Source organism: Cydia pomonella, chromosome 17 (assembly GCF_033807575.1).
Source record: "Cydia pomonella isolate Wapato2018A chromosome 17, ilCydPomo1, whole genome shotgun sequence".
Classification (NCBI taxonomy): Eukaryota; Metazoa; Arthropoda; class Insecta; order Lepidoptera; family Tortricidae; genus Cydia; species Cydia pomonella.
This window is the reverse complement of record NC_084719.1, coordinates 15,076,485-15,101,267: the sequence shown is the minus strand read 5'-3', so window position 1 is coordinate 15,101,267 and position 24,783 is coordinate 15,076,485. Positions and strand designations below refer to the sequence as shown.

General features: G+C 35.3%; 3 protein-coding genes across 3 annotated transcripts in view; all 3 read right to left on the bottom strand.

Annotated features, from left to right (window-relative positions):
- Nucleotides 1-1,207: 1,207 nt before the first annotated feature.
- On the bottom strand, nucleotides 1,208-3,911 carry LOC133527135 (uncharacterized). The gene is made up of 2 exons (XM_061864021.1): nucleotides 3,249-3,911; nucleotides 1,208-2,999 (listed from the first exon to the last, which is right to left on the bottom strand). Exons 1-2 carry the CDS (start codon nucleotides 3,675-3,677, stop codon nucleotides 2,409-2,411), a joined length of 1,020 nt encoding a protein of 339 aa, XP_061720005.1. The 5' UTR covers nucleotides 3,678-3,911; the 3' UTR covers nucleotides 1,208-2,408.
- Nucleotides 3,912-4,506: 595 nt separating this feature from the next.
- LOC133527002 (uncharacterized) lies at nucleotides 4,507-7,180 on the bottom strand. Its single transcript, XM_061863889.1, has 2 exons — nucleotides 5,771-7,180; nucleotides 4,507-5,194 (listed from the first exon to the last, which is right to left on the bottom strand). Exons 1-2 carry the CDS (start codon nucleotides 6,332-6,334, stop codon nucleotides 4,751-4,753), a joined length of 1,008 nt encoding a protein of 335 aa, XP_061719873.1. The 5' UTR covers nucleotides 6,335-7,180; the 3' UTR covers nucleotides 4,507-4,750.
- A 9,048-nt stretch (nucleotides 7,181-16,228) lies between these two features.
- Nucleotides 16,229-24,783, bottom strand: part of LOC133527165 (uncharacterized) — a 29,549-nt gene continuing 20,994 nt past the window's right edge. The window contains exon 3 of the mRNA XM_061864057.1: nucleotides 16,229-16,350. Coding sequence (XP_061720041.1) covers nucleotides 16,229-16,350 — 122 coding nt within the window. The remainder of the gene's footprint in view (nucleotides 16,351-24,783) is intronic.

Here is a 24,783-nt window from a genome sequence, read left to right as displayed (position 1 = left end):
GGTCCTCATCGTCAACACGGACAACCCTTGGGAGCTCTGTCCCACCACGCATAAAGGTGACATTCGAATGTCAACTGCAGCTACATTACTGTTGCGGGATTACTGCTGTGCCCTTGAAGCGGGCAGTACTTATCACCGTCAAATGCCTTGAATAAATTAGCGACAGTCAGCTGCATTACTGCGGCGATTAGAACGTTCCATCCATCACTCATTTTATCCAATTGATAGTACAATGATAGTAGTGTAAGGTAGAAGTACTAGTGCTCGACGCTGCACTAGTACTCGAAATGGGCACTTTATGTCAAAGTGACAAGGATTAAGTTTGAATACAGAAAAATCTTCGTTGTTCAAATTTGACCTATATTTCCATGAAATTAAGTGCCCATGCCGGTGACTAGTGCAGCGTCGAGCACTAGTACTTCTACCTTATGTCCAATTTTACAGTGTAAATATTTAAGTGTGATATGAGCCAAAACTTGAAATAAATGATTTTATTTATTTATAGTGATAACGCCTGCGTCATGTTTGCAGCAGTGATGTCGCAACAGTAAAGCAGCTGCAGTATTCATCCGAACGTCACCTTTACAGCCGTCGCAACCGTTGAAGAAGACATTCATTTGTTTAGCGCAATGAATTCTAAATTCAAACTGAATTTCCAAGACGCGAGCCTTGACTCGTATTGTTATGTTAGTAAAGGTAAGATTTGACAAATCTGCCCGTCATCGTAGATGACCCGAAATATAGCTATAAATAACGGCTTTATGCGTAGTGGGTTCCGTGGTGGGCTCTAGATTTTATTCAATATCGGGGAAGTACTGAAAATGTACGTAAATTGCGTCTAGTTTGTGATTACCAGATACCTACCTATTTTTAATGCTCGCAAATATAATAAAATCGACATTACCACGCCACTTAATAATTTGATGCTTGTTATAGTCATAAGGCAGAAAATTAATTTTATTAAGACTTTTAATCACAAACCAGATATACCTATCTAAGGTGTGTAATGAAACTAATGAAGAACGTCGACCTGACTATTTACGTCATGCGTGACGTGAGAGGATTCTGCAATACGTCAACTGGAATAAAAATGTCGGAAATGCTCGTCAGACAATAAAAACCTTGACATAATACTGTCAGACGCGACGATTACCTGATTACGTTACACAGCTAGCTAGTTTTGTCGGAATAAAAAAAAACTCATAGGTCGGTTAGCGAGTATAATAGTATTTAATGTCTAGACACGCAATAGACTGGATTCTTAAATGATTAGATTTACTATATTTTGGGGGTTATGCCAGAGGCTAATGGAATTAAGGAATCGGGTTGTATTTTTCTTATTGTGTTACAAATATAAATATGAAACAATTAACTAAATTACAAAACTTAAAACCTAGATCTAAAAATAAATAATACTAGTTTTAAAATAAAACACTTACTAAAAACTATTCTCCTGCGGCATGGTGCCGTAGATGCTGGCAGCATTTCCTCGCTGTATCGCAAGACTACTTCTTTGAGCGAGGAAGCTGCCAGCTCTGCAGTCACCGGTTACCTTGTAATCCTTTTCGATTTGTTACAAATATGTATTTTAATATATATGTTATAAAACTTGAACATTAAGAGTCCGCAGCAAGCTCGACCGAATTTCACCTTCTCATAGAAATGGAGTTTCGTTCTCATTTTAAAACAACGTGTAAGATTGTAATGAAACTTTGCACATATAATGACATGAGGTTTATCTGTGCTTGTAATTAATTCACACAGCTCCAGCTTATAAAAGAAACCAAAAAGAGCATAAAAATAGTTTTGTATTAAAAACTTAAATTTGCTGTATTACATAAATTAACTGTAAGCTACATAAACGAATTACAGTCATAAATATACCTTATCCTATTGTAAGTACCGAGTTTCAGAGCAATCTAGCTAGTTGTTTTAAAATAAGAGTGTAACGACGTTTGTATGGAGAACCGAACTTGCTGCGGACTCTTAAATGAGCATTACACCTTTGAAAATAATTCTAAATAATTCTAAATTAATGTATGTATTCCCTGACACAAGGAAAATTAAATAATAATTTTCCTGAAAATAAACTACATAGGCATATAAATAGCTACTAAAACATGAGCCTTAAATTGATTGTTAAGTACTAAATCTTTATTGAAAAATAAAATTACAATTACAACATACTCATGTCAGTGTCTGTTCGTAAAAGTATTGTATAAATAACTAAAATAAAATAAATTAAATCAATTAGTTGACATTTAACAAAACATTTTCAAGTGTATAGGTAAATAGGTGAGCGACCCAAAAATCTATTTTCATAATATAGCTACATTTATCTGGCTTTGTTATCATCCTTATAAATACCATTCCGCATGTCTTGATACTAGGATTATTGTTATATGACACTAGTTATATCTACTAAAATTATTATATCTAACGTACGGCACTTCTGGGAAAACGCTTCTCGCTCGAGGAATAATACTGGGAGCTTCCTGGGTTTCTAAATCAAGTGGAAGGTTGGGGCTTACACCCTTGCTTTTCCCTAAGTAATACGCGCCTACGCCTACCACCCCGATTGCCGTAAATGCACCTACTGACACAAATGTGATAGTAAAGGCATTCCAGAAATTACTGTCTTCCGAATTGTCACGGTCTTCCTCTGGTTCTTCAGTGCCGGTATCTATACCTGGATCTTCAGTGCCAGTATCTATACCTGGATCTTCGGTCCCTATGTCTGGACCTTCAGTATCAGGCGGGTCTCCTGACCCATCTATATCATCTATATAACGATCTGTATTTATTTCATCAAATGCGAAAATGAATTCATCAGAACGACTTAATTCTTGCTTAATTGTATATGGTGTATTTTTTATTAGGTCACTTGTGACTCTTTGATCTTTTGTGTCACTTTGAAAATATTTTAAGTTACCAGGAATGTATCGCAGGGAGTCGACGATTACTAATTCATTGTTAAGACTTTTTCCAGATATTTGTACCTGCGGTAAACAAAAAAAGAGAAATCAGTTGTGATGAAACAGGTTTCACAAGAGATATGTGTTTACCTCATATCTCAATCACCTCACTCACGATACAATAATGTTAGAAAAATACTTTCTTAGGCAAAAGGGTCAGGTAATTTATTTGTTTGTATTTTAAGCGTTTAAGATTGTTTAAAGACGTTTTCTAATCATGCATATAAGAATACGCGTAAAGTAAATAAGTATTCAGCATAATTTGGTACTTACGTATCCTATTGTATGCGCTTTGAGAGGCACCGTAACATCGACCCAGCCGGGCACAAAATTCTTGTTCGACCGCTGATACCTGACCGACGTTATAACTTCGTTTCGTTCATCGAACACAGAAAGAGTTATCCCACTGTATTGCGATATTGTTCGAAGGTAAACTGTAACTTCTAGGGTTCCTTCCAGAAATGAAATAGGGAATGTTGTAGTGCAACTATTTCTAAGAGCACGAATTGCTTTAGATCTTCCTTCGTAAGGCGGCACTAGCTTTAAATATTCATAGCTCACTAAACTCCATCGAGTTGTATTCACACATTGTCTGTCACTAAAAAAAATTGAATAATGATCGTCAAAATAATAAGACACTCCTATCAAGTCGTCACTTATTACTGCCACAAAAGCAGTAATAAAAAATACTAGGAATAACATCTCATGATGTCTCTTTTACAGCCTGTGTGTAATACGGAAGTAGAAGAAACACTGGCTTTTTAAAAGTGCTGTAAGTATTATCTGAAGTGCGGGTATTAAGTTTTAGATTACATTGATAGATAAGTCGTCAAGTGTGTGTGTACATTTTAATCAAAAGCATAATGCAATAATACAATTAATATTGATGACGGAATAACGTTATAAATCTCCACTTTTCGTGTAGATCATTTAAAGTTAGGTTAGGTATATTGCAAAGCCGCAAGAGAGGACAGACGGATACTGACATGAATAATCTATATGGGGTTCTTAGTTAATTATGAACCTCTAGACCTTCTTATAAGGTAGACTTCTACCTTATAAGAAGATCCACTTGCTTCTAGAGTTTCATAATTATCTAGGAACCCCTTATAGATTATTCATTTCAGTAATACCTACCTAGTGGTAGAGTATACAAATAATACATTGTATGACATGATAAATAATTTGATTTACTTAAAATTCAGTATTTAACAAAGACATAAATGATAATGTATACGCGGTGTTCATTTTAAATTCCGTTAACTTCCGGGTATGGCTAAATACATTTAAGGACATTAAATTATAAGTAGTAAATTCTCATAAATTTGTATTTTTTTAAAATAAAATAGAAAATACTGCATACAGCGTTGCTGTAACACGGGAATTATATTTAGCTCAACCAAATAATTGAAAACTATAATATCAATGTCGTTTCGAACATCGATCGTCCGAGATAGACTTGAGTTTAGCAGCAAATGTATGAATTGATACTAACACTAATCAATTGTAAGTATGTAAACAGGGCCTAAGGCAAGTGTTCACGCTCGTAAGGGCCTTATTAGATGAAAAAAATGATTGATTATCTTCAAAATGGAATTAATTAGAATACCGGTGTCTTTGAGAAATTACCTTAATGTTAAGCTTAGGAATCACTTAGGAATGCACCCTTGAATATAACGGACGTTTAAGAAAACACAGTGTATACTGGTACTTGTACATACCCAAAAAAATATTTTTTTACGGACGTTGCGGTATTTGCATTTCCCACAAGTTCATCAAACAGAGTATATGTTATTATTTCTAGCAACGTAAGAACTTTCAACGGATTCTGCATACATACTCTTGACTCTTGGAACAAGATACGGCTTTGGAAGATTATCAATATCGTCATATACTTGAGGCTCTTGTTTAGCTCCCTGCCGTTTCCCTAACGCAAAGCAGCCCCAACCTAGAAAAGCTAATAATATTATAGGGATTATTACTGCTAGGGAAATAGTAAGGGGTGACCAGAAATCTTCCGTGTTAAAAAATCGAAATGATAGCTCAGTGGCTGACTCAATGTGAACTTTATGACTTAAAATTGAATCGGTCTGTAAAGCTTCATTATGAGGTGTAAGTTCCGAGTCTTCGGAAAGTAGTTTCTGTTGTTCTGCAGGAAAATAGCAGATTGATTCGACCAGGATTTCCGAGTTTGAAGAAGCTTTCCCAACGAGCATGATCTGAAAACCGAATAGAAAATATATATTTATTTATATTCGTAATTATCGTTTGAAAATATTTAAAAGTTTTGTGCAGATTGCCTAGCATAATAAAAAATCAACAATTTAAACGGTATCCCATAGAAAACACATTAAAATGTGTTCCCGGTTGCTTCCAAGTCCGGAGTCTGTTCAAACTAATCTCAATAATTTGCTAATGCATTAGTTTTCCTCTAATATATTATAGGTTTTCCCCGATAAGCGACTGGTTTATGCAAATCCGTACTTCGTCAAAGATGATTCATAAATGAATATGTCTTAGCTAATGTCGTCATAGATAAATATCATTTACCTACAATACCTACGTAATGAGTATGTCTCGTAGTTATGCACAAAATTTAAGTTCATATCGCACTGTTAGATACTTAAAACCGAAATCTGGGACTACATTATAAAAATCAATTCATATGTCATTTATAAGTAATTGCTTTAGATGTTATATATATATAGTGTAGTTATTTATAGGTAGCTATTTAAATGACTGTACCTATCGTAATGACTTAATTCTAAAACTTTTCAAATCAGTCTAATACTCACATAACCATCGTAATGTGGTTTTCCTTCTAACATAACTTCTAAAACGGTCCATCCATCACCAACTCTGTTGTCAGGTTCGAGGAGGGTTGCTCGGCCAACAACATAGTTTTCTTCTCCCTCATACACTAATACTGTCAAGTAGTCATCTACAGCAATTGATTTTGAGTAAACTTTGATTTTCAAAAGTCCACCACTAGCCAATGATAGTGTTTCTGAGGCTATACAGCTTGGATTTGCATCAGGAGTTAATACAGTTACAACACCATACTCATTATCTACGCTCACAGCGGTCACACTAAAAGAACCGGTGAATTGTGCTTCGCACCGTCCACTATCACTTGTAATCAACTTTTCTATGTTCTTTTCACCACATAGGTCGCAACTCACTACACCAAGCATAAACAAAATTGCCAGACATTTAACATATTCCATTGTAGAAATTCCAGAACACGATAATGACCACTTCATTTGTTCATTTTCTAGGTTAATTTGGTATGTCACATAACTATTATCGCTGATAAGATTGAGTTGTGGCTCCATTAATGGAATATCGATTAGATACATTGCATAGACGACGCAAAAAAAATTATGATATACTAAGGTAACCAACGAAGGAATATACTTAAACGTATATTATTTTGTTAGTTATTGATATATGATATTATTTAGGGATCGTTTTAGGTACGTGATTGTCGCCGTCAGAATTCGTGAAACATATATTAAATGAAATGAATTACCAGCCTATGCTAAAGAAACTGACATTTACTAGCGTAGTTTAAAGATATGTAGCAGTGATATTATGTACAGTAAGTAGTTATTTGTAGATTTTGCGTTCCTCTGATAAATCTATATGTACGTATGTATGTGAAATCGTTACTTTATTCTCAGTCTAAAATATCATGTATGTGTGCCTTGCGCCTAATGAAATTCGAACGCAACGTATACATACCTACGATCTACGATAAATAACGGGTATGTTACTATAATTAAGGCGTTGAAAGTTTTATAAAATATGAATATAATCTTGTCAAGCAGGAACCCTTCATACTTGCGTTTATCTGCTTTCATTTATTAGAAAATCCATATATTATTCCAATAGAAAGGTGTGAAGTTTGTGGTAAATACTCCGATATTGTCAGGTCCTTTTATAGCAAAACAGTAAGTATGGGACCCCGAGGACGCTACAACTTCTAAATAAATATGGACATATAAATAATATTAGTGGAGGAAGGGCCGCAGGGAACCGATCCCAATATTACCTACTTTTGAGTTTCCGGAGGCTTCGGGTCGGGAGGGATACTTTGACAAAGGCAACGGGTCATTTTAGATGTTAGGAAATGTTCTAATTGCGGGATCTCTTGAATAATTTATTTAGACTTTTGCCGAGTTGCTGTAAACACAATAAGTTAAATGGCTGAGAGACACACTTAATATCACAATGACAAATTGTCTTTGTTTTAAATCTTAAGTGAACCTATACTATAAGGGGTCTAACCATTTTATTAAAACAACGGTAGGTGTGATCAAAATACATTTATTTGGCACAATGAATATCCCCTCTTTCAATCTAACTAACCACAGGACAGTAGGTACGCTTAGACACGCATTATATTGTCTCGAGTACCTAATACAATCATTGTAACCACTTGTAATATTGATCGCCCGTTATCGTTCGAACGTCGCCTCACGAATGATCGTTCAATATTCAAGATGGAGGGATCGATCACGTGACCCTTCACGTGATCGATCATTACAAATACTTTTAATCGTTTACATACTTAGCTTAATTAATCTAGAAAAAATGTATTATAATTACTAAATATCTATACACCGTGTTTTTATTGAATTCCGTTAACTTCGGGGTATCGGTAAGTACGTTTAAGGAAACTAAATGGCATAGTTAATTTAAAAAAAAAAATTGTTATTTTTGTAAGTATTTTTATTTTTATAAAAAGTAATTAAATGTTGCATATAGCGTTGTTGTAACACGGGCATTACATTTAACTCAACCAAATAATTGAAAACTGTGACATATCAATGTCATTTCGAACATCGATCGTCCGAGATAGTACTTACGTTTAGTAGCAAATGTATGAACTCGCACTTAACACTAATCAATATGTAAACAGGCCCTAAGGCAGGTGTATACGCTCTTAAGGGCCTTATAAGATAAAAATGAATGATTGATTATCTCTGAAATGGAGTTACTTAGAATACCGGTGTCTTTGCGAAAGTTACTTAATTTAAGCTTAGGGATGCACCCTCGAAATTAACGGAAATAAAAAAAACACGGTGTATAAACTTTACTTTGTTCATACAATGTATTGTAAGGATACTGTTTACAGTATCCTTACAATACATTGTATGTAAAAAATTGCGAAGAAAATGGGCAGTATACCCATTATGGCAGTACTCCGTCAAATAATTATTTCATAGGGACTGCGGAGATATGAAAATTATGTACCTATGTTAAATTCGATAAGATGTTAAGAATCTATTTATTATCGTCTTCTCTTTTAGCAATTTCAAGGCATTTTTATGTAGACATATGTTATCTATTTCTGCCTTGACTTTAAAGTGAATCTAGTAAGAGACAGCGAAGTTTAAAAAATCTTCATAGGACAAAAAACAATCGAAAAAACTATTTGAGACACTTTAAATACATTTAAGCAATTTGGTGAGGGTTTTTCCTTTTTCTTCGGATGGTTTACGAAGTAACTTCTCGCTGAATCCGAATTTAAAATCCCTGGTGAGCTCTTAACGCCGTTGCTACCGAGGATGTATCTTACTTAGATGATCGAAACACATAGATGTGGCGCAAATTTCAGGTGATTTCTTTATCGGTATCGTACCTTCTTTCTTATCTACAGAAACCGAATAATACGAGTATAACATCATCGTCATCAAAAATTGTGTTTTTAAACAGGCTCACTTCAACTTGTCTTTTGAACTGCTTGCGGGCCTACCGCGAAAACAGATAATCGTAAATTGAGGGGATCTTTCTCTTTTACTCTCACTAAGACCACTCTAATTAGAGTTACAGAAAAAATGCCCGCAATTGACGAATTTCGGTTTTGGCCGTAGGCCCTCTGATGATCCTTTATCGCCAGTGAACGGAATAGGCAGAGTAGAAAAGCACCAATTACATCCACACTTCCCGATTTCGGGCCTGATAATAGTTTTGGTTTCACGGAATATCAGCATATCGTCAACAATATTTGAAATGAAAAAAACACTTTGTCTCTAATTGCCAAAAATATTAATTGTTCATATTTTTGCATATTATTAACCATTTTTTTTACATTTCAAATATTGTAAACGATGTGCTGATATTAGGTGAAATAGGCCTGATAAAGTATGGATGTAATTGGTACTTTAATTTGCGATAACATGTAAAAAAAATGTAGCGATATGGTGGTCATGTCACCTCGTCTATTACGGGAACAAAATATGTTATGGTTAAAATAAATAAATAAATTTATTTATTTAAATCGTCGTATAACACGTGATGTGTCTATAGTGTATTTCTTTAAATAGTTAAATAAATTTACCCAATTTTTTTTTTACATTTTCAGTTAAGTACATAAAAATTTACGAGTATTAGTTAAACAACTAAATAAAAAACTGCCTTGATCCGTCCCCTATCGTTCTGGCTTCAACAAATTTTCATGTTTTGTAACTTTTGGACTACTAACCTTAAATGTCTAAAGAGTTCGTCTCGTTTTAGATTCATTAGTTTCATTACTATTCTTCGTTTTTTAGCATTAGAAAAAAGACAAACAATCTTGAAACTGCTTTTTATTGAAAAATGCTTAAAAGAAATAGTTATTATACTTATTATTACATATTTGCCTTGACTTATTTTTCAATAGTGTTTTTCAATAAAAATACACTTCAAGAACGCTTATCCTCTTTCTGATGCTAAAAAACGAATTATAGGGCCATGTAATAACAAATATTACAAAACTAAATTACTGTTGATAAATCAAACCATCCTGATATATTCCTATTGGCAAAGTACTATATTATGGTTGGTTTACATTTTGTTAAATACAAAACCTATACGCTATAGCATATCGCATAGCCGGCGCGCACGTCTGCACCTATAGTTTTTTTTGTGTGTTGTTGAATTTTTGATTATTCAGTGCAATTTATGGTAATTAAAAAAATACCATTTGTTTGATTACTGATCTTACCTACGACTCATAGGAGTCTGATTTGTAATAAAGCAAAAATATGAAAATAACATGGTGTTTTTTGAAACTTTAAAAATTTCTCGAGATACTCGAGAAACTCGAGAAATCCTGGTCGAGAATTCAAATGCCTCGAAAAATAAAAAAGGTCGAGATAACAGAAACCCTAGCCCTGTCCCGCGGATACGCATAGGCTAGGAGAGATTAAGACAAGTTGGGGTCCTATATAAATGTAATTTTTGGTTCCGAATAGTTGCTCCTACTTTAACATGAGTTCACAGCCACGGCAATAATAATTGGCTAACCACGCTATCCAAGGAGTGGCTGTCAAACTTAAAACAGTTATTGATTGTGTATCATTTCACTAAAAATGCCTGCATAGAATAAGTCCTTCCACATTTCCCGGAATGATTTCCGGGATAAAAGCTATCCCTATGTTCTTTCCCGGGACTCAAAAGATCTCCGTCGGTACCAAATTTGATCTAAATCGGTTCAGGGGTTACGCTTGAAGAGGTAACAGGCAGATAGACAGATATAGAGATTTACTATCGCATTTATAATATTAGTAGGGATGAGCAAGATGCACTGCTAGTAATAGCTCCTCTACATGATGGGCCATCATACTGGCCCACTAAGATGGGCCAGTGTATAGAGATGGTAGTGGTGTCGGATGGCTTATCGCGCAGCAGGATGGCGATGGGATGGCCACGGTGTCGGTTTGTTCGCACATCAAAAGTAGAGGGCCAGCGATGGTGCGTACGCATCTACACGTGGCCCAACAACCATCGCACGGCCATCTTGCTGGTCTAGCGCTGGGCTATGGTGTAGAGGGTCCATAACCAACGCATGGGCATCTCGCTGGTCCAGCGCTGGGCCATCGTGTAGAGGAGCCATAAGGTAATATCAAAACAAGATCACACTTGCAAAGCTGCTATTCACTTTTATTATTTCCATCGCATCTTCTTTCTGTAACGTTAATCTAAGCGCAATACTTAGGAGGCAGGCAGCGAGAGCCACAACAAAGCCTGTCAAGTTAACGTCGCCGCCATTGTCCTGTTCAATGCAGAAAGAAATTGGCTACTTTCTTACCTGAAAAGAATTCGATACCTCAGTATTGAAAAGTTTCGTTTTGACGTTATAGAAAATTGAGCGCAACGAGTGTTCGATTTCACGCAAAATGAGGGCCCCTTTGTAATACGACATTGTTTTATGAATGTGAAACTTGATAAGAAAATTGACTTGTCATCGATATTGAAGTTGTAAACTGAGAGCCTAAGTTAATAGCCAACGGTCTAGAACACACACAACAGTAACAATAACAGTGTGAAAATCAAATATTTTTTTAAACTGGGAGCCATTGAAGTATGTTGACATTCGTTAGGATTCTTGTGTTGAATACGTATAGTTGCTTCTTAAACTCGTCAAGATAAAATCGCCTTAATAAGTTATGTTTCTTAAAATTGTCTACTGTCTACAGGGTATCTCCTTGCCATTTTAGCAATTTTCAATTGGTACAACTAATTTATAATTATAATAGACAACTAAAGATATTAGAACCTATGGTTGGCTACTACATAACTATATAGTTCAATTAATCTTTACTTATTGTTTATTTTGGCTTTTATAATAACACGCATTTTTTAATCAACGTAGATTACTGCCACCAATTTACCAGTAGAAGGCCATCCTAGCTGATACCAGTCGGCTAGGGTAAAAGCTATCTATATGTGGTCCTGGTACTTTTCTCAACAAATGCACAGAAATAACCACCAATAACATCCTTAAAGTTCAATTCTATGTAAGTACTGCAATATATCATGATTTATATTCGCGCATGCATTTTTTAAATTAGATAAATGAATACGGAACGATTGTAAATTTCTGCTACAGTTCCCCTCTTTCACTCAACATATTTGGCTATTGTCAGAATCTTAACCCAAGCGCGACATTCTTAAGCTCCATTAAGGTGCGCTTGCATGACAAAATGCCATCGTCCTATTTCAGTCCGCAGATGGTTTTCAATAGAAAATTATCCATTATTCAACTCGCATTTTCTCCTGAGACTTTTACTTTATTTCTTATTCTAACATTCCCCCGCTTGTGTTAAAAGTGCAAAAAATGCACTGTAAGCCGCTGGCCTGCCGGCGTTTGAGCTCTACTTTTAATGCGTTTTTAAAAGTAGCTATCCGAGATGGTTTTTGAGTTAAGCGTCTCTGTAGGTGGCTGGAATAATCTCTCGTTGATAAAAGGATTTTAGATTATGCATAGTTGAGGTTTAATACCTACTTAAAACGTGACATGAAACTTAATTGGTTTTGTGTCGAGTTTTAATGCTTTTAGTTACGAAATAACGTCGAGATTATCGTATTCCCTTAACTGTGTTAAAAACAGAGAATGTTAAATTGGGAAAATAATATCTCATAAAATAGGTATAAGTTAATATAAATCTTGATAACACATTAGTAATATTATCCATATTACTCGTGTGTGAAATAAGTACATTCAGATTTAACAACTATGATACTAACATAAACCTGGTATTAAGTAAGAGTTTAAAATAATATCTACCTTATAGACAGTTATTAAATGGTTATAGCGACCTACATAACATACTTCTGGTGTTTGACATTCCGCTTTCACTGAAATAATACACAACGGGCAAAGAAGGAGCCGAGTCTAATTGATAGATTTACAAAGGAAAGTGCATTGGGTAAATAGAGAATGTGTCTGATTGTTTATCGTAAGTATTATTTTCTGTAATTATCGCGATTCAGTTCTATATGTACAATTCAGTTTAGTTCTATGAAATAGGCATATAAAAATGAGCCACCTTTTAGTCCACAAAAATAAAACCACTTTATTCAGATCATGGTTCTCATGAATATATAGCTGGCAATTAGTGCAATTGATTTGTATGCCAGAGGGCTCTATATCAGGATTATGTTAATATCCCATTGTCAAGATTTACTGACTAAATAGAACTCGTATGTAATAACGGAATGCATTTCGTGCATTAATTCGCGTTAGATAGCACATAACGTTATGGGCATAACATCCCCAAGCCAATTAAAATGTATTATATTTAGTGTTGTTGTACGACCACATCATATCTGCTTACCATCAGGCAGGCCGTATGCTTGTTTGCCACCGACGTAGTATAAAAAAAAAACATATACGATGGGTATGGACAGCTATGGTGGACCTATTAATCACGTATATGTATATATTTCGATAAATTTTATCAACGAATTTTATCGGCACCATACAAATTTAAACGGGTTCAATTTAAAAATGGTTGAGAAAAAAAGGGAGATTGGTAAATAAAATTTATAGTATCGTTATTTATGGATTTTGGAGTTAAATATCAGAATGGAAAGTGTATAAAAATCCATATTAATCTGATTTTCAATTGCATATCCTAAAACAATGAAAAAACATTTCTTGACTAGGTCGCTACAGTTTACTAAAATTCTTTGCCTCAGATGCTTGTTCACCACAAGAATAATTTGTTTCTTCAGGCAACTAGGTGAACCAATGACTAGCAATAAAACGCAATGCAAAAAGAATAACGCCCATGCGCGTATGAACTAGTCAATGCAACAAACAGTCTATTCTGTCGGTTCCGGACGATTTACGCAGGCCGATACCGATTCTTTCCGACTACACGTCGTTAACTGGAATAGATAACATTTGTTCCGATAGATGGTGTACATTCGTTTGTTGGTGAGGTGTCAGGATGGCGCGTTGCGGGATTTTATTGCTGTTTTAGATTGTTATGGGGTTATAGGTACAGGGCGGCTCACATGCATACTCAGCTGCGGAACACATACCACATGCATACTTAGCTACGAAAGAACTGATTTTAGATTTTTAAAAGCATATTTTAAAGTAATGTTAGGTAAGTAAACTAGATGCAAACAATTTTTTTGTTATTTGCATTATCTGGGAATCGTCAAACCTCGGAAAAAGTAATAATTTTACAGAAATTCCGTATAGATTTGCCAAATTTGATTCCGAAATTTCCGTATTGATTTGGTTTTTCGGGACATGGAGTGTTTCTGTTCGACAATGGGAAAGATTGGACTGGATAACACGTGTCCCAGTAGATGGTGTTTGTTGGTATCGTTTTGTGAGGTGTCAATTGACAAATGAGCGCGTTGTGTGGATTTTATGACTTTGCAAAAATTGTTATGGAAAATATACAGGGCGGTTCGCGATTTTATTTATTATATCTTTTTGAAAGTAAGTTAAACTAGATACAAGCACTCAGGACTTTGTGAAATGTGCACCTACATTATTACGAGTAGGTCGACGCATCACAACGGCAGTCGGTTAAAAATTGATTAATTTTTTTTTATTGTCTGGCAATACTGAAGACGGACTCGAAACGCCAAGCGAAAGGGCTGATGAAGGTCAATTTGAAATGTTGGCTAACCGGCTATAAAACACGGTTTTTTGCTAGCTTCCGAGCTGCACTAAGTTTTGCTTTATTCTTTTAATGCCATTCTTGAAAATAAAACTCATTTATCACATAAGTATTTTAAAGTAGAAACCATGTCACAAAAATTTCAATGTATTATGACATGACAAAAAATTTTTCGCATTTAGTTCCATTTCATTTAAATAATTTCTTGTAGCTCATAAAGCTTTAAAAAGTAAGAACACGTTAGTGACTCCGCCAAGGTTGTAATGCTTGTAATGCTGTTACCTAGCATCTCATACCGAACCCGGGCAAAGTTCCGTCTGAATTGAGCCATAAATTCATAAGGGTATCAGGCGTGTCGCTACATGCAAGACGCAGATCATTTTACTTACCAATAGATGAAGCATGTAAAACGGCTCTCTCCCATACTAATAAACCTATTCGAACAGAAGGACATTCCAATCGACGCGATCTTTGTTTTTAATATGTTTGTGTATGTTTTCTTGAGATGATTGGACATATTCAGATAATTACATTTTTTGAAATAAACTTTTTATACTTCACAGTTGGTTTCATATTCCTGGGAACTCTTAAAATATTACAGGAATATCAATAGTTATTTGGGTATCTTCAAAATACCTTGCACCATTGACATGTATCTAAGGACGAGCCTTACGGGCAACAAGAATGGGGCCAGTACAGCGGTGTCACCCACACGAATTCGAGCCAATCGTGCAGTCTAACACCACAGCGCGATTGGTTGATGAGTTCGCATCAAGCTCGCGATTGGTCGCAACTAGTTGTGTTAGACTGCACGATTGGCTTGAATTCGTGAGGGACACCGCTACTAGTGACGAACTACCACCAATCCTAGTGCCCTTAAGGCCCGTCCTTAAATATATGTCAATGCCTTGCAAATATTGTCTCAGAAAACACTACTGGGTAAAATGATAGCAGGGTGTATTAAATTTATATTGTAACACAAACGCGAAAAACATATTAAACACTGAAATAAATAACTAGATTAAACCACATATAACCAGTTGAGAGCGATGTAGTATAAAATAGTGTATAGGAGGGTGGGTGGAGGGAGGGTGTGTGTAGTTTTTAACAAACCAATACGATTGAGTGCGGTTTGTTTGTCTCTTTAGTGACCGTTAGCCTTTGTGAACATTATGTTCAGAACATGTATAGTCCTCCTCATCAATTTCGATGACGGCGACCTCAGCAATTTCGGATCACGCTGATTATGGGTCCTAATGTGGCTGGCCAGGCCGAAATTGGTCTTAAAGGCTCTTTTGCAGGTGTAACAATATAGTTGGCCAAACGCGTTGTATGTATACGTGTAAGAGGGCTTCGGTCTCTCTTTACGTTGTTGGCATTTTTTTTTTGTTCACGGAGTAGGCGAATGCGTTTACGCACCGTCCCCCCAGCCGTGGGAAGGCCATGATGGGGGGGTGTGTGGGACTCGCCGCTCCTGTCCCCTCTCACCTGGTGAGAGGGGGGGAGGGGGAGAACTTGGCCCTACCCACTAAACCCACTCCGGCGTTTCGCCCTCTTTACCGTTTGCGAGAGTGCCATGGGATCGAGAACACTCCACCATTGTGCTCCCCGGCAGCCCCGGCTTGACGCCAGGACACCCGCACAATGGAGGGGGATCAGAAACGCTTGATCCCCCTCGGCGACGTATGTGGAGCCGTGCAATGCGGGTCCCGTACCCGCTGGCCCCATTAGGGATCGAGGCGAACATGCGCTCTTCGCCTTCGACCTCGCCGCCTGCGTCGGAGAGGCGACGCATTAGGATCAGCCTCACAAATTCAGATTTCAGATTTATTTATTACACTACCTCTCCGCCTCCTCCTTCTGCGACATGACTTGTTCGCAGAAGGAGGCCATCGCATCCCAATTACTCTCGCTGCCCAGCATCGCCGCTATGATGCTGTGCAGCGAGAGGTCCACCACCCCTGTCCAAACGATTTGATATGGTTAAAAATGGTAGACCGCCAAGATGATCTGTCTGTAGCACATGCTACATATATAATTGTACATATACATATATGCTTGTAAATCATGTAAATCGGTGTCTAGGGGCTGTAGTCTATTATGCAACAGCAGTAACTTTACTCGCCCGTTTTGAATTACGTCATTTGGCTGACACGCAAGTAGGGTTCCGTACCAAAAGGGAATCAATCTACCAGTCATTAGATTACATCTGTATGCTGTAGAATGTTTTCAAACAGAGCCTTCTGTTAATTGATGCTGATTCCTTACTCCTTCTGCTTCCCCGTGCTCGACATGATAATGCCCTATAGGCTATTGCTATATTGCTAATGATGTGAGTTTACGTGTAGTGGGTTTACTTTGTGGACGAGCGCTTGGACCTTCTCTTAATTATTTAGTTTAAGGAGTACTCACAGTTATAAAAACAATATACAGACTTAGGTAACAATACAAAGCCAATTACAGGAACTCACAGATAGAACTATTTGCACTAATAACAATCAATGATTTGCTAAGTGTTCGTTGTCAGAAATATTTTTAGGCTGTCAAGGACTTCAGATACTGCGATAGCGATAGAGAAGCGAATTACCAAGTTTTTAGAATTGTCATGTCATAAATGACAGAAATGTTTTACTTTTAGCGTTTATTTGTTTAGTCAATAACAAAGCAGCACAATAGGGTTAAAAATAAAATACCATTAAATTCGAATTGATACTCAGCCTATTGTTTTCCGGAAGTCTTTGAGAAAGACGAAAATAAATCACAGAAAATCGTACCTTCATCATTATTACAATGCCGGCTGTCACACATGAGTAAAATTAATTTGGTTTTTGTAAAGTCAAAATATCCATTTGAATACCATATCCTCAATCAAATAACTGGTTAAATGCTGGTCGGCCTTGCGCACCAAGGGTTCTGTACCAACACATTTTTTCCTTGATATCAATTTACAGCACCCGGCAATAAATATTGTACATCGGCCTTTGAAAAGACAATTGACTGTTTACAACGATTTCCGAACACGTAAGCGTCTAACAAGCGTCGTACTTATTAAGTGTCGTTTCATAAAAAATAAATACTGCACTATGTCCTCTTTAAATTAATATGACATTTTGATGGTCAGCGTCACAAAGGAATGTCAGCAAATATAAGCCTGATTTGCAGATTAGACTGGCGTGGGTGAACGTAGGTATCTAAATATTATCATCGCTATTTCAAATGCCAATGTCCCTACGTACGAGTAGTTTAAAGTAGGTAAGTAATTTGTAATGCTTCAAGCTAAAGCAACAAAGAAAGTAAAAAAGAAACAACACTACACAAATACAGGCTAAACGCAAACAGCTTCGCTTGTCTCGAACTGGCTTCCGAGAAACAAAAACACGTCGACAATACAATTAATCAATGGAAAAGCGCTATGTGTTCTCCTAATATTTATAGCAATCGGACGAGCGTTGGTCCAATAAAAATACCCCCTGTAGGTACGGTCTTTTGTTTCAACATTGCCCCCAGGTTTTTGTTAAAACTAGAAATCAAAGCGCTACGTTAGGGCTGTCCTAAAAACAAAAGATTTCAGCTTGTTAGTTTTGAAGTGTCTATTTTTAATTGTGTATATATACCTTGTTATGTTCTGATAATCCACTACTAAGGTAATTCTCGGATGTCGATTATTAGGCTTGGTATTTACTAATTACACAACCGTTTGTTTGTATGATTAAGGGTTATAGCAAGTTCTGCGAAACGGCGAACAATTTCGAATTGGCGTAAGGATTATCTTCATTGACTTACCTGTATGCATTTATATTTAGTACCTACGACTAATAGTGCATTTTCTAGTAAGCCAATTGTCCACCAAAATATATTAGGTCCCTATTACAAATTTTTTAATAAATTTTATTGACGTTCTATGCATTGGTATATGTCATTGGACATTATCTCTCTAATGAAAACTATCAACAAACTTCAACAAAGGCAGCCCTGTCCACCAAGGATATAAACGGGCATTTTTCAACGCAAATCCATTTACACTAAAAACATTCGAACGAATAAATCGAAAAATATTACCGCTTGTCGTAACGGGTGCCAAACACTGTAGCCAACACCATTTGTTTGTTTTTTTACATCTCTATGTTATTTCTAAAATTCTGTCAATAGCCGAGTTTTGTGTACCTACTGTATTTTTGATACGACTATATATTCTAAGGATAGTAAAGTACCAAATAAATTAACTTTCATTTGTTTTACTAGAAAATTACGCGTTTTATTTTGTTTTGTATTTATTCAAAATGTCGCACCGACGGACGTGACGTCAGAACTCTCACAAGTGATGAAGTACCTACTCTGTTAGTTAAGGCAAGGCAAGAACATTTTTAATCGTTCCATGGCACTGAATCCTACGCCTCGGTTTAATTTGCGGATGTATTATAATTACACATTGTACTACTATGTTGGTATTTGTATAAATTCAACAAGCTTCATAAAACTACACACTGTATACTACTATGTAGGTACTAAATAATAATTAATAATTATTATTAAATGACAATCTTACACAATTGAATTAGTCCCACAGTAATCTCAATTAGTCTTATGTCGTGGGTATTAGGCGACAATACACTTACATAATATATAGGTATATATATATACTTAGGTATATACATAGAAAACATACAGTACCTAAAAAAATATTGAAATTCGTGTGACATACTTTATGGATGACCTCTTTATAAAAAATTAAATGAGCTCTAAAATATAATAAGGTTTATTATTTATGTAAAACAAAAAACCAGTAACGTGATTCTAAACGTAAAACTTTTCAGCGAACTGTAGATACCTAAGTGAACTCATTTTATAGACAATTAACATTTCATTGGGCTATACGAAAAACGGGAGAAAGTTGAGTTTTTCCACGAAACTTTTGCGTATAGCATTTTATATTAAACTGAATTATTAACGTTTGAGTGAGATTTCATTAAAATTATGTACAGTCAACAGCAGAAGTAGCTTGATGGTTTGAACACGAAACTCAAAGGAATACTTGTACGGATTTTCACATATGGTAATCTTAAAGTTTTGCCGCAATATTACTGAACGTGATCAAAGGAAATTATCCAAGATATTACTCATTATCTATGAACACTAGTTTGGTTTTTCGAAAATAAATGGGTAAATGGTGTCTACACCATTCCTGAGTTCTGAGTCAAGCCGCCTTGTTGTTAGGCATATAGAATGGTGCCAGAATGTCACTGTCACTCATGTCATGATGCAAATCAGCGTACCAGGAACTACCAACCATAGTGAAAAGCTTCCCCCCACCGGTGGTGAGTAGCTAAGTAGATAGCTATAAAAGCACGGAAAGCTATGCCAATATAGAAATGCTGTAAAAATAAAGGAAATTACGATGTTGTGTTTTCTAACTAAGGGTGTTGGTTGAACTGAAAAAAAAAGGTTGGATGCTCTTGATGGCCTACAAAATACTTGGAGGATTGAACAACTGGAGTCGCCTTAAAGAGCTTACCCCTCTGTCGAAAACCTCGGCCAATTATTATTATTCTTATTAATCATTTATTTCAAATAACAAGGATTCATAATACATAATACATCCTTATCTTATTATCTACGTTAATATTCTTATATCTAAGGTTTTTATATTGCTATGACTATGTACACAAATAAATACTCCATTGCAACAGTGCGCACATCACCCCACTACTTGAGCATTGTTAGAGATGTGAACACTGCAGTAATGTCGTATATAAGGACAATCAATCCTATCCGCTATCATGGTCAGGATGCTGTGCTCATCGAACAAATAGTCATGTTTTGTTCGACTGTTTTGTACAGAAATTTACAGACAAGGCGTCCCCAGCTGTTAAATCCTCCAAGACAATATACTAAAACAGCTGGAATATTTTATTCGAAAAATGAATCGAAATTACTATAGTACCTACTATAGTTCGTTTTTTAGCATTAGAAAGGAGGAAAGCGCTCTTGACGTGTCTTTTTATTAAAAAAAACACTTCTGTAAAATAAGTCACAGCAAATATTATGTGACAACTAAAAATCATATACGATTATTGATATTATTTTGCTTTTTAAAAAGCTTTTTTCAATAATATTTAATAAAAGACGCATCAATATTGTTTATAATTTTTCTAATGTTTAAAAAAACGAAGTATAATTTGAACGAAATATTTGGATTTGGAAATTGGAAGAAAATTAGAATAAGAATAATAATTTCATTTTCAAAGCGACCGAAACGTAACAAATGGCACGGTCACGTCTGAAAATATCGATACGAAAAAGGTGCCAAAAATAAGTTTTGATGACTTTATTGCTCATATATTAAGGTCGTGTATACATATTTTTGGCACTTTTTTCGTCTCGATATTTTCAGACGTGACTGTACTTTTTTATAATGGTTAAACTATTTTTTTAGCTTAAGTTGTAACTAGGTCGTAGAAATGTAGAAATTCCAATGAATATTATGTATTCATTGAAGGAAGGGACTCGATTAAAAATTTCCTTCTGAAAGAGTTTTTTGAATACGTAACTGATTTTATGCTGAAATTATGTATGCGGGGCTGTGGATAGAAAAACCTTTTTCACAAAGCAATTGTCCTTGTGGCATATTCCACTTGTTTAATGAGTAATCGTAACATGGCGACTTACTACGAGTAACTAATGTTTTAAAAGTTCTAATGATGATTTTAAGCTTGTGTTATTTATGGCTAGAAGACATATGTTTTAAGCAAAAGGTTGTTTACGCCGCGTGGGTGTTAACCAAAACCATCTATTTTCTTAGATACAAAGGAATATCAATCACGGAGCGAGTGATTGGCCCAACTAATTAAGTACAGAAGTAATACTATTAGGCCGAAAGTGTATTGTAACATTAGCAACTAATATTAGGGTTAGTTAAAATAATCTTCTGTAGTTGTACGTTTCAATGATTATACTTCATTCCAGATATTAGACCCTCAAAGATCACAGACTTATAGATTTTATTTCTATGATGTTGTACAGCAAACAATTTCGATTTCGATATAATGAAAATGTAACACGTGTAACGTGAATCTCGCAAAATAATTAAGTAAATTAGTAATATTTAATTAAAATAAATTGGGTGGAAATATTATCTTCGAGATTTTGTTTACAAATACAAATAAATCAAAATATTACTTTACAGGTTTTGTTTCCTCAATTTTTTTCCGAACCACGGGCAAAAAGACGCTGAAACGTCAGATGTAATTTTTTATGCGATTCAGTTCAATATACGTACCTAGATAACCTTATATTCCAGTAACACTTATCTAAAAGCAATACTAACTAAAAGGCGTTTTGGTGTATGTTGTGTAGTGGAAAAATTTTAATTTTCGAATTTTTCCCATTTTTAGGGTTCCGTAGCCAAATGGCAAAAAACGGAACCCTTATAGATTCGTCATGTCCGTCTGTCTGTCCGTTTATGTCACAGCCACTTTTTTCCGAAACTATAAGATTTATACTGTTCAAACTTGGTAATTAGATGTATTCTTTGAACCGCATTAAGATTTTTACACAAAAATAGAAAAAAAATCAATTAATTTTGGGGGTTCCCCATACTTAGAACTGAAACTCAAAAAATCTTTTTTCATCAAACCCATACGTGTGGGGTATCTATGGATAGGTCTTCAAAAATGATATTTAGGTTTCTAATATCATTTTTTTCTAAACTGAATAGTTTGCGCGAGAGACACTTCCAAAGTGGAAAAATGTGTCCCCCCCCCCCCGTAACTTCTAAAATAACAGAATGAAAAACCTAAAAAAAATATATGATATACATTACCATGCAAACTTCCACCGAAAATTGGTTTGAACGAGATCTAGTAAGTAGTTTTTTTGAATACGTCATAAATGGTACGGTACCCTTCATGGGCGAGTCCGACTCGCACTTGGCCTGCTTTTTAATTCAAGCACTCCAACACACCTTCCTCGTTTGGGTATCCTGTACAGATTTGGATACCCCGGGCAAATTGAGACGGCAGCACAACAGAACACCTGCCGCCAAAGTTCGTTCACGTATTTGAATGAGAATGGCGAGAATTGCCGGATCCGACAAACTTTTGTTCGCTGAGTTACCTTACGGTGTATAAAAACATTTGGGCGGCATTGGTTCCTATTATCGTGAAAATTCGTATATATATTATTCATATGTTTTTCAAATACGAGTATATCTATATTCACATACTGAAAATAGAAACAAAGGTTCAATTATAGATCTCTAAAGTACAATATCAAACGACTCCAAGAAGTCTTCGAGTAATTTTAGGTTAGTTCATAGACATATTTAACAAATTAATATTCTAGTCTGGTCAACATTGAAGAAAAAGCCAAGCTGCTCTGTGAGTAACAGGTTTAACATCAACCCATAGACATTCTTTTCCTTAATTGTCTTGTGATCGTAGATACAGATTTCCATTGCAATAATTTATTGTTGTGCTATAAGCAACACTGCATTGTTAATCCCCGTAAGAAAATAGACTTCGATCATTATTCTTTACCGGGTTCGGTTCACGACTGTGGCTTGTGGCTGATATTTGAATTCATATTTATTTTTTGTAGAAACTCAGACCCTGACTCCTAAGACCTAATTTATTTTTAATATATACTTAGTCAGGTCATAAGTTCTATCACAAAGGTTTTTATTGATAAACAAGTTAGGAGTATAGATTTCTTATTAGGTATTTAATCTTATCGTTCAAAAGATTATTTAGTGGTGAGTGATTTATAATAATTATAATTTCACTAATTTTTAAGAAAACCTTGAAGTTGTTGCCAATGCAAAAATTAAGGGTTTTACCTCGGAACGAGAAATTAGATAAGCTGGAAACACGTATACTCCTTAATTGTGGTATTCTGAAGGATTACTTGTCGGACAAATAAACAATTTTATTAATGTGCCACTGATTTTACTCTCTTTTGTAAAGTATATTTTTTCTCCATCCAGCCGCGTATTCTAATAACAATCCTAAAATAAATAAATTGCAAATAAATCCGTGACCCAAAGCTTTCAAGTCATGGCTATATTTTATTATCAATGGCTTTGTATTACATTTTATCAGTCAAAACCTTTGCGACAGAACTTATAACCTGACTAAGTAATATTGTTTCTCATTTACCCTCGCCGCTCATTTAAATTAAACACTAGGTACATATGGACCTAACCTACATACACAAACCGATTCAAGCCTTGCTTTCATATTATTTGTAAGCTAGGCAGCAAATTGACACCTGGCTTAGTTAGATATTAACTTGTATAATTACAGATGAATCTATAAATATACTGCAAGTTTTCATGCCAGAACTAGTGTATCTGCAGCTTTACGTAATCCAGCATGATCGCAGTAAACGGCTGCACTATCCATAGGTATTACAGCTTTATCTCATCCGACGCCCTTGCTGCCACATAATATCCTTACGGAGCAAATCTATAAGGATAATATTACAGGTACTTTATCGAACGAGGAAATAAAACCCTAAAGGCTAACCCCAGGAAGCATCCTTTATCTTTTTACGGTTCATGAGCGCCATTCAATAAGAAGGACTCTCCATGATTTTGCAATATGACTCTTCCAATATCTGATTCAAAATAGAACTGAGCTCTTTGCGCTAAGGGATAAAGTTTACCTTTGTTTGTTAGGTTAAGTAAGAAAGGAAGTCGTGGTTCCACGTTTGGAATTATTGGCAACATTTTGCACGCTGAACTTGCGTTTGAATACAAATGTTTCTAGTTTCAGTCGGTTCGATACCACCTGCATTATTATAATGGCTTGCTTTAGATACCTGTTCTGCTGCAAATTTGTTATCAGAAATTGTACTAGTATTTGAGAGTTGTGTTCTTTATTTTTCTCATATTTATTAAAACTCACTCTAGTAGACAGGTTTGCGATAAATAAAACTTAGTTTTAATAAACTTGTGTGATTTTTTATATTTTTTTTCAACGAAAAAGCTTTTTCTATCATATTGCCTTAATGAAGACAAAAAAGTACTCGTAATAAATTGTTTTAGTTCAAAATGAGAAAAAGTTTATAGCAGCCGTTGAATAGAGATACCCCAATTTAGAAGATTATTTTATGAAACATAGTTAATAATCGCAACACAGGATTCTTCAACAGTTTATAAAAAAAATCAAATACGTAAACAATGTACGAATTCGAGAAATTAAAAGCTTTTTATTTTTATATTTATTAACTGCAGAAAGAACTAAAAACCGGACAAGTGCGAGTCGGACTCTCCCACCGAGGGTTTTTAGTAGACGATATTACTTGCCAAATTTTATAGTTTTAAGTCAACGGAAGGCACTTATTCCCTTGAGTATACGTTTTAAGCGGCGTAAACGGCTGTGTAGTTTTTACGTCAA

Coding starts and splice junctions, on each gene's coding strand:
- LOC133527002 (XM_061863889.1), bottom strand. CDS start 6,334: ATGTATCTAATCGATATTCCATTAATGGAGCCACAACTCAATCTTATC. Junction 5,195..5,770: donor AACCACATTACGATGGTTAT/GTGAGTATTAGA, acceptor TTCGGTTTTCAG/ATCATGCTCGTTGGGAAAGC.
- LOC133527135 (XM_061864021.1), bottom strand. CDS start 3,677: ATGTTATTCCTAGTATTTTTTATTACTGCTTTTGTGGCAGTAATAAGT. Junction 3,000..3,248: donor AAGCGCATACAATAGGATAC/GTAAGTACCAAA, acceptor TGTTTACCGCAG/GTACAAATATCTGGAAAAAG.